This window comes from Exophiala bonariae (assembly GCF_035927105.1).
Source record: "Exophiala bonariae strain CCFEE 5792 chromosome Unknown scaffold_36, whole genome shotgun sequence".
Taxonomy (NCBI): Eukaryota; Fungi; Ascomycota; class Eurotiomycetes; order Chaetothyriales; family Herpotrichiellaceae; genus Exophiala; species Exophiala bonariae.
In genome coordinates, this window is record NW_027042511.1 from 339152 (window position 1) to 349415 (window position 10264).

The 10264-nt window shown below is 51.2% G+C and overlaps 3 protein-coding genes across 3 annotated transcripts; 2 read left to right on the top strand and 1 right to left on the bottom strand.

Moving 5' to 3' along the window:
* Window positions 1–643: 643 nt before the first annotated feature.
* LTR84_009206 (uncharacterized protein) lies at window positions 644–4509 on the top strand (the record flags this gene model as incomplete). Its single annotated transcript, XM_064852748.1, has 7 exons — window positions 644–826; window positions 878–1102; window positions 1158–1258; window positions 1309–1658; window positions 1714–1873; window positions 1926–2315; window positions 2373–4509. 7 exons carry the CDS (start codon window positions 644–646, stop codon window positions 4507–4509), a joined length of 3546 nt encoding a protein of 1181 aa, XP_064701212.1.
* A 1321-nt stretch (window positions 4510–5830) lies between these two features.
* On the top strand, window positions 5831–6378 carry LTR84_009207 (uncharacterized protein; the record flags this gene model as incomplete). The annotated part of the gene is made up of 3 exons (XM_064852749.1): window positions 5831–5846; window positions 5926–6250; window positions 6300–6378. The coding sequence occupies 3 exons, from the start codon at window positions 5831–5833 to the stop codon at window positions 6376–6378; spliced, it is 420 nt and encodes a 139-aa protein (XP_064701213.1).
* A 1712-nt stretch (window positions 6379–8090) lies between these two features.
* On the bottom strand, window positions 8091–9200 carry LTR84_009208 (uncharacterized protein; the record flags this gene model as incomplete). The annotated part of the gene is made up of 1 exon (XM_064852750.1): window positions 8091–9200. The coding sequence occupies one exon, from the start codon at window positions 9198–9200 to the stop codon at window positions 8091–8093; it is 1110 nt and encodes a 369-aa protein (XP_064701214.1).
* Between the last annotated feature and the right edge of the window lie 1064 nt (window positions 9201–10264).

The following is a 10264-nucleotide window of genomic DNA, read 5'->3' on the forward strand; positions in this document are numbered from 1 at the left end:
GCTCACCTCCAGCTCACCTCCAGCTCACCCTGCCCACTTCTATAAGCTCACCCGTCTGGTAGGCCAGCTCACCCTGTGTCGAGGTTTTACCCTCGACCGTGTTGGCTGCCTCCACTGGAGCCAATCCACCTGGGTGTCGAATGAACGTCGACGAGTCGAGGATTCTACGACCTTGGGAGTGTGCCTAAGCAGAAATATTCCCTCAATCGGCGGCTGGCATGTGAGACTGTCAGTTTGCCAGGTATTAAAGGGAGGGGGCGACCTTTGGATGTAAAGTCCAGTGGAAAGGATGTCCCTCTGCTGGGCCTCTGCATCGTGTGAAGGTGAATGGTCCTAATCGCACAACAAAACAGCTCGAGTTCTGTTTCTCGACTTGCGACCTTGTGTTATGGACGTGGTCCAGAGACCAGGCGATCTGGAACGGGAAAGGTTGCGGGAGTTTAACTGCTTTGAAGACCTCCTTCACCAGACTAATGATTCTCTCACGCTGAAACCCGTTCGGCCTAAAACTCAAAGGCTGTACGACTACGTGCTACACGAATGGGATCTGTATGTCTGATCGATATGCCACAAAAACATTCTAACCGCGAGAAGGTTTGTCCTGAAGTATACCAAGCAGTTTCCAGGTTGCAAGCCCGACCCTATGGAGGCGAAGACAGCCAAAAGCTTCCTCCTCTTCTACAAGACGGGGAGAAAAGGTCGAATCGGGCATGGCGATGCGGTGACGGACTCCAGTGCAGAGACCATCTGGAAGTGTTTCATGACCGCCTGGCAGAGGAAGACCGGCGAAAATTTCCACAAACCTCTGAGGGACACCATTCTTAACGTGAGAAACGCATTCCGTCCGCATGATCGCTGACACTGATGTGCACGACAGTTGATTCGTGGAGGCGACGATAACATCCTTGGTCTATCCACAGATCGGAGACCGGTGAAGAACTACACTCTTAGAGACTTTGAAGCGGCATCCCGCCAGCTGTGGCAGAACGATTGGTATGACTACTGCCATGAGCTGTATCGGTCAGGGCTACATTTCCTTCAACTTCTACATTGTGGAACGTCCGGTCGAGCAGGTGAATTTGAACAGAACCTCCGTTTCCGTGTAAGTGATCGCTTTGGTAGTCTGTGGACGACGCGGCACTACTGAACCGGTGCAGGATATCACAATCGCCCAAGTGTGGATCACGGATCAGCCCCAGATCGTGCTCGATTTACGAAGGGATAAAGCGAAAGGACTTCAGAACCTCCCTCGCGAACAGTAAGTTAAGTGATCAACGAGTCGCATAAGACTCTATGCTGACATCCTAGGCCGGAGCATTTGCTCTACGAACTGGTCGGCCAACCTTTCTATTACAATGCTGTGCTCTTCTTCATCGCGCGAGTTCTTGCTGCGCAAGCACTTCGGTCGTACAAGTCTTGGACTGAAATTCTCACAATGAGACAGCCGCCTGGTCGAAGCCATCGACTTCTACACTATGAAGATCACTGTCTCGACATGCCAGTTTTCCCCCGATGTCTGCTGGACGGCTCCGTGGACGACACGTGGACGTCGTCCTCCCTCGCCAGCCACGCATTGCCAGAGCTAGGTCGTCGGACAGGCTTCCAGGAAAGCCTCACATTTCACGCTGCCCGCCGAGAAGCACTTTTAAAAGTGGACAGTAAGGACGGAGAAAACCCTGGTGTATGGCGGAAATGCTAAGAACGATGCTTTAGATTATGGGTACTCCATCAATGAACGGATGCGATTTGCCGCCCACCGTGACCAGGGCACATATGCGTCGGCTTATCAGCCTCGCATCAGTACCGTCGATGGCCAAGCCACCTTTTTCGAGCTCGACCGCCAGAACTTGCAGATCCACGAATTGTTCCGCGGGTACATTGCGTCGAGACTACAATTACCGACCAACGCTCCCAGAACACCTAAGGTGGCAGTTGATAGAGTCCTCCCAGTGTAACCAAAAGACGATCCCAACGACCAACGTGGACGACATCAAGGGACAGCAAAAGTTGTACGACCAACGTCGCCAGGCTCGAGATCGATTCATGCGGGGCCACCAAATGTCTCCCCAAGAAGATGTGTGGACGTCAGAGAACGTCCCGTACGAGTCGGACTTTTTGCAGACGAGGAAGCTCATGCCTGAGCGTGATCGTCTGTCAGAGAATCTCTTCAAAGAAGGGAGTCTCCGTGACGAAGTGGGGACGGTCATTATGGACGACCTAGTGCGACTCATGCAAAGCAGCAGGTCACAGACGTACTGCCAAGGTCTGAACAGCTCCTGCGTTGAATGTGACAACTGTCGGCGACCACGAATCGGGTATGCAGCTGGCCACCCTTGTTTAAATTTCCCTCAAGTTGCTAATGTAGATCACAGGCACAAGCCAGCGACCTGGTGGATGCATGTCTACCGGTGCCGCAAGAATCGTGCAAACACAGACGGCCGTTTTGAAGAATTCTGCTTCCTGTGCTTTCAGTGGCTCAGCGGCTCGACCTCCTGGAAAGATCACGCTAATCAACACCTAGCACCCAATGGAAGCTTGGGCCCACTACCTCTGAAGTGTAATATCGCTCAATTCCGCCACAGTCTCAGTCGGCCAGGCTTTTGCCCTGAATGTCTGGGTGACGACGAAAGCCCACCAGAAGACCGATTCCACCAGTACATCAATGCGACCGAATGGAAGGCGCACGTCCTTCTTCATCTTGGGCTTGGTGGACCCAGTCCTCGGGGCTGTCGCCATCCGCGCTGTGGAAAGCATGATGAACTTGGCGATTTGGATCAACACTTTCATCATCTCGCTGATGTCCATCAAGTACTACTTAGTGCCGCGGAGAGAGAGAAAGTGGCGCAATCCTTAAGGTCGGAAGGGCACCGTCGGAAGCTACAGGCGCCTGGACGGCTTTCGGACAGGTTGCGAACAATCCAGCAGAAGGAAGAAGTCTTTGTGACTTACACACCGCTTGACATGAAGCCGCAGACTCAGGGTCGGAACACCCAAAAATCTCTGCTCACACTCAACGGTGCGGACAAGGAAGATAAGTGCGGGAGCGCCACAGTTTACAGTCACGATGGGAAACAAGAAGTGGATACTCCCATCGCACTCGCCGAGAAAGCCGCAGACGTTGATATTCCTCCTCTCCAACATGCCATCTGCCAAAGTGAGTTGGTTCGCAGAGACATAGGCCCGCTGTGGAAACCTGAGCAGTCGACTGTGGTTGTTGATGTGCCCCCAGGCGCTCCTGGACAGGAAGCTCGTGGGAGTGAGAAAAATCAGAGCCATCCATATCTGGAAGTCATCCTCCCTCAATTACCACCAAAGGCGAATAGCAAAAAGCGACGTGTTTCAGACTCCACTGCTAGCTCTGCCGGCAAGAGCACCGAGTACAATGACATTGAGGCACCGGATGATGTCCGCCCACCAGTGAACGGTGTGAGGAAGCATCCCAAAATTACCATTGAGATCCCACCCTTGCCCGTTGATTGGTGGGCTTGGAAGGAGATTGATTCCCCGACAAAGGGCGGGGAACTGGGTCCGCAGTCAGCCTGTCCAAGAACACCGAGGCCTCAGCCGAAAGACCAGCACGCTATGAAGCGACCCAGGGGGAGACCTCGTCGCGTTCCACAAACTCCCAAACCGCCACAGCAACCGATGACGACAAAGCGTCCCAAACGCCGCGATATCGACCGGTCACCAAATGCTCCAACGAAGCGAGCCCTGCGAACTCATAAGCGGAAGTCTCCTGGCAAAGACAATATTTCCGAAAAGGTACCCGTTGAGTGTGTCTCCTCATCTATCAGTAACGTCCATGTGTCACCTGTGCGACTCCCAAGGAAGGTTCGCTTCATGAGTCCAACTATTTCTCCTCCACTGCTATCAAATGTCGACCAGACTAGCCACCTTCCTGAAGATCACTCAAAGTCTTGGGTTCTTCCTGCGGCAGCGGATCCGATGATGGCCGATCTGGGCGATGCAGAGTCCGCGTGGTACTCGAATGACAGTATTCGTCAACCGGGTTTGCAACTGGAAAATGACTGGTCTGCAGATCGCGCCTCAACCTCATATACCCGAGATGACCGCCTGTTTTCTCAGTTTCTCCGTGCACGCTCGCCCCCACTCTTGCCCAGTTGCGTGTCTAGAGCGTACAGCGTTGAGACAACGGCCACTGAAGGAATCCCCAACTTGAGGCTGCCACCAGAATATGTCGATGACGAGCCAGATATCGATATGCTATTCGATCAATATCTCCACTCGTCCCCACCTTCGCCTTCCACATCAGCGAAAGACACACTTAACGAATTCAACGGAGTAACGTTGATTGATGATGAACGAGATCAGCATCGTAGTAGTGGGGAGTCATGTCCGCAAACGTTCAAACCTTCAGCTCTAGAGGAGCAAGCTGGGGACCAAGTAGAAGATCCTCGCTGTCTCTCGACTCACCCTTGTAACCGCCAAGGTAAGATCATGCTCCGCCTTAAGCTCCAAGACACAGGTCAAAGGAAGGAAAAGAAGTAGACCGCGCCGAAGGTACTGTAACAGGCTGTCTGAGCTTGTTGGGTTTCCACAAGTGACTACAGTACCAAGATATGTCATCTTGGCTGCTGTAGTGTGTTCGTATCATGTCGCAGCTTACCACCTTGTTGTTAGTGAACTCGGAATTGTTCACCGACAAACGGATCAGCATTCGTGCTGGACGTGTGTTGATGGCTACATAAGGGTAGCCAAATCTTGTGGTCCATTGCGCGCTTGTAAATGTGAATTGGTAAGAGAATGTGGTCCTCCATCCTCAAGTATCCTAACGTGTGCGTAGCGTATGTATGTGAGAGACGGAAAGAGAAAAACAGGGAAAATCAATATTACCGGGACCCAAGGTATCCGCCTTTGGGCTGACTCATCGCCACCATTCATCAACCCCAGTGGTTTTGCATGTCTCGCTTCACCTTCCGTGACGACGACGCTAAAAGTGTACCTCCTGAAGTCGCCAAGAAGGCTGACTGGCGCCTCTTTCTAGACGGAATCCCCGGTCGATCATTCAGCCACTCTTCCAAGTTGCCATTTGAATGCTTACGCTTGCCCGTAGCTTGTCAACTCCGCTTTTCAACGTGCTTTACCCATGCCCAACTGTCCACAGCGTGAGGTCTGCTGCAGCGGACCATTGCGGGATCAAGGACAAGGCAGTGCGAAGGATGGCATACGTGGCCCTAAAATGTGGCACGAGAGCTGAACTCAGGCGATTGGACGGCTAGCATAAGAAGCAGTCCCGTAACTCCTCGGCTACACAATCGCGGCTGCTCGATGAGAGAAAACTGGAAGTCAGTGGGAGATCGCATTGACCCTGATAGTCATAGGAGGCACCACGGTTTTCTGTGGTCGACACCCTGGATTTCGACTGCCCGCTCTGACCTTCTCTTGCGTATTGCTGCCTGCATCTCCCCAATTTTGGTGGTTAGCAGTACCATGTTCCTTGCACACCTGTCCAACCTCGTAATCACGCAGATGAGCACCTCATGTTCCGGCTTCACGGACGACTTGGGTGACCATAGCCATGATAATCAGTGCAACGGACCACTGAAGGCAGTCGACCCTGTTGAACGATAAGATTCACACCTTCTCGTGGTGCTGGAGTCCGGCACATCCGCGATGGAGACGCATCAGGATGGTCACAGAGGAGGAATCACGCCGTATATTGCTTTGTGCTGTTTTCCTGATGCGTACTGTATGTGCAATATGTGGGAAGAGCGTCCACTTCTAAGCTACCTCGATATTGAGGGAGCACTTCTTCCGTTCTTGCGACTACGGCTTCTTCCCTCATTAGTCTCTCATATACTGTTCCGAAATGACTAGACGCGCTGGTAAGTGTCGCCTCCATAGTCCAATTGCAAAGTTGTCCCGTATCACACAGTCGCCAAACAAACGTTGACTATCTAACAGTCACATCTATTTCAAAGGTTGGAAGTAATCTCGATATTTGTGTTGATAGTAACCTTCCCCAAGCCGGTCCGGATGGTAACCTCCCAACGAACGAGGAACTAGACAATGATGTTGAAATGGTCGCTGGGGAAGTTGCGCGTGGACGAACCACAGACGACGATGCTCATGAAGATTCCGAAGATGATGGTCAAGATTCAGAAGGAGAGTTCGGCGTTGAAGCAATCCTTGGTCACCGATTTGTCCGTGGTACAGTCTACTATGAGACCAAATGGCAAGGATGTCCAGATAAGGAAAACACAGAAGAGCTAGAGTCAAGCCTGATGCTGTAAGAGACTTTCTCCTCAAACACATTCCCAAATTGACTATTCTCCCAGGTACGCTCCCAAAATCATACAAGCATATCACACCAGTATCGGTGGATTTGGCGAGAATACACTCGAAAAAAAGTCATAGTCGAAACAATTAAAGCGTTTCAGATCCGAGGCAAAGGGGTACCAGGCTCGGGCGGTGAAATGACAGAAAACGAAGAACCTGGCTCCTGCTTCATCCACCCGGCGGGAAGAAGCGGCGTGGATGCCAGTGAAGGAAGACTGGGAGCCGCAAGTAGTCAAAGTGGAAGCAGTGGAGAGAGATGAATCCGGGAAGCTGCTCGCCTCTGTACTCTTCGAGAATGGTGAGCAGACATGTGTTTGTATGGATAAGGTCCATCGACACTGTCCCCGGTCAATGCTGAGATTCTACGAAGAGCACCTCAGGTTTAGACTGACGGATATGGAATCTTGAGACGCTTGAGGAGGTGGAGGAAACGAATAAGCATTGCTTATCGGCTGCAATGGTTGCGTATTTTACGGTTGGTCTCGCTTCACTTCTTCTCTTTGCGGAGGTGGGACAATGTTCCTAGCCACATTGGGATGGTTGGTTTGCAAGGTCAGGTCAATTGACGATACAACAACTGATGATCATAACATGGAAAATCTTGACGGTTGCTATATTTTTCGACTCTTTTTCTGGTGAGCTGCGGTGTTTTCCTGCTCGTCTTTATTGGTAAGGTGCCCTTTTCCTGTAGTCATTTAGTCGGGTTGATTTCTCAGAGAGGTTAACGTTCTCTCCTACTTGAGGGGCCAGGCGTGAGGCCAAGCGCGACCAGCTGCAGGTAAGGTCAATTGTAGCCACTTCTCGCGGCGCCTGTGCCCCGCTTTGCAACACCTGGACCGAAGCATATCGACTTCAACTACCCACACACGGAATGAATGGACGGATCTTCAATAGAGAGACGTTCAGACCGCTTCGGGCAATCTCAAAGCGTGCAGGGCTCGGGGCGATGTCGTCAAACACGTCTCAAGGTGGAGGTTACTTCAGAGCGGATGCGCCATAAAGATCAGTCGAGTTGGTGCGTCTAGCACCAGGTAAGTCTACCTTCGTGGCAGATTCGCAATGTACGGATTGCGAAAAGAATGGACGGTCGGCTCTCTGGTGGATGATACAGCCTAAGGGTATGAAGAACCTGGGCAATTTTGGCGACGGCCCAGAAGCTCTTCGTTACTACGCATATCCAAACATCGGGAAAAGATATCAATAATACTGTTTATCACAGCTGCTGGATAGGGATCTCAAACAGTGGGTGTATTGCATTCAAGGGTATCGGAAAGTCGTTTCACTATACAGAGTGTTTGATCTTGGACTTTCGTATGTTTGTCATACCAGTCTTTGGAACACGCAACCCGTGCCTTGGACTGAAACATAGGATTAGATATGAAATAATAAATGCCTCTGCCCAGTAATCGAGCTGTCCTTGACTTCAATATACTGGGTCGATTTCAGAACTGTCAAATAGGAAGCACAGTACAAAAGAGCCAACGAAGGCCCTCAGGCGCTGAATAGTATATCAAGTAGAAGAAAGAAGTGGATAATGCGGTAGCGGACAGTGATAAAGGAGCCAGAATAAGGTATGAAATCATAAATTCCTAGCGTAGGAGCCCTGTTGCCGCACGCCAGCTCGCCGAAAGGAGTGCTCAGCGTGCAATGTCAGTCAGTAAAAAACTGTGCCAAACAATTAGGACAGCGACGCCGACTGAATTCTGAGTCAGTCGAGAGGGATGTTCTATCTTTTTCTTGACGCGATCCTGCATTGTTGGGCCTCCTGCCACGCTAGGCCTGCTCGACTATTAAGAAATCGTTGTCTCCTTTTTTCGGGGTTTAAGCGGCTGCTGGTGGTGACTCAAGGGAATTCTATCGCCACCGGCATTGTCCTCGTCGCTGCTGATTTCGATGATTAGCTCCCATTTCCTTTTCTGCGTCTTCGTGACGCTTGCCAGCATTGCGCCAGGATGCAGTCCATGGGAGTCACCATCAAGAAGCGCCGCTTGGTTGACTGTCTTCACCGATAATGAAGCAGTGGAACCGGCCCCAAGAGCTTGAGGCAGGTCGATTTCTTGATGGATATTTAGTTGAGGCTGCCAAGCCATCCATTTGGCTTGCGTTCCAGCAGGCAGGCCGAGGATTTTTCGATGCACTCTGGTTAGGTGACTTCGAAGAGGTCCAACAGAGAAGTATTTCCGCTCTTGACATTCATCAGACAGACACCGCAGGGTCAGAATACCAGCAGAACCCAGTCCATATTCCTGCTCATGACCTTGAACCCGAGCTTCTGGAATGGCAAGGACGAAACCTCCGGCATCGAGCCTCTCGACATGATCAACGAATAATTCACGATGGACCCTTGCGAAGTGACTCAAGATCTCCGCTATCGTTCTGAATCCAAGGTACGGACATGATGGAGCATGACACGCGATATAGTATTGTTTGTGATGTCCCTCCTCATCCAGGAAAGTGTGTACCGTGCGTCCTGCCTTATCCTGCTTTGGGGAGGGGGCGAGTTCGTTGCGGAGTGATGGGTCCGCTCGCATGGTCGGCGGGTGAGCGACCTTGTCTGACGTTGGCATTACAGAGTGTACCATAGATCTCGAGGCATTTGGCACTGGGTAACTAGTGGAGGAAACTTCCGTGGTTTCAGTAATGCTATTGTGTGGATATCTCGACATCGGGTAGCCAATATTCTGCTTGTCAAGGTCCTCGACTCGGCAGTAGCAGGGTGGCCGATCCAGTCTAGGTTCATCCTGTGGCCGAAGTCCTAGGTTTTTCGTCTGGTCTCTCATCCCGGAGTTATACGTGTGGGCATTACTTTCAGCCTGATCGAATCGACCTGCTACTGGCGTTCTGTGGCCCAATTTTAGGTTGGCCGGGGTGACAGGATTGAGGATGTCGTCGACTTTCATTTTGGTTTGGGGGGTCGGCCGCCTGCGCAGTTTCTGAAAAGAAGGTTGGGGAGGGATAGATGGAGGGCCATGGCCGCCGACATCGTGTCTTAATCATGTTCACCTTGAATCTGGTTGCAAAGGACGAATTTGTGAGAAGCTGGGCTGCAATGAAGGAACAATCGCCTCTCGGTGTCACGGTGGTATGGCATCTACTGAACCAGTTGATGGACCAGACTGGGTGGCCTTGAGATGATGCATCTCTCGTCGAATCTTTTGGCCCTTTCCCTGTTCCATTCTTGGTGTCAGGACGGAAGGGAGAATGCTTCAAATATCAACGTCCCTGTTCTTGTTGGTGGTGTCGTCTCTATGCAGTTTCGAACCCCGCACAGGAATTGATGCCTGCCAAGCAGGCTATCATTCAATTAGGTATAGTGTTAACCGAGGGGCTTTGTGAGTCACGTGAACGCTCAAGACTTTTGATCCCTGTACAGCGATTAGGTCCAGTTCCAAAACGCTTGCGACCGCGGGTAACATTGAAAAATGTCACGCCTGATCACGAGAAACATCCTCAACCTGTTTTTGGCTATGGTCGACGTTGAGACTGTGCCATAATGAAATGATCTTTCAGAGGAGTGCATATCGTCCACAACGGCTACTTTAGCTTAGAAGAGAGAGGAAAATCCCATCGAGTTAACCACTCCGCCGTTCTCAAGGTTGGAGAACTGGGAGGACATTATTTTGGGATAGTCCAAGGATGAATAACGTACGCTGGGAAATTTAAGGAAGGACAATTCTGACTAGAAAGCACTGTGTGGGTGTTGGTTCCAGTGTAAGGCTGAACCATATCCCGCAAATCATGCCGTGAACTCAGTGGGCATGTCTGCATAGAGTTCTCTCGCACTGGTCACCTGCTTCATCTCCAAGAGCAGGAGGCAAATTTAGACAGTAGAATACCGTCAGAGGTAGTATGAGTGTACAAGATTATGCGCTGTGTGTGTTGTGCGTGTTGTGTGCCTGTGTGCCTGTGTGGTTGTGTGCCTGTGTGGTTGTGTGCCTGTGTGGTTGTGTGCCTGTGTGGTTGT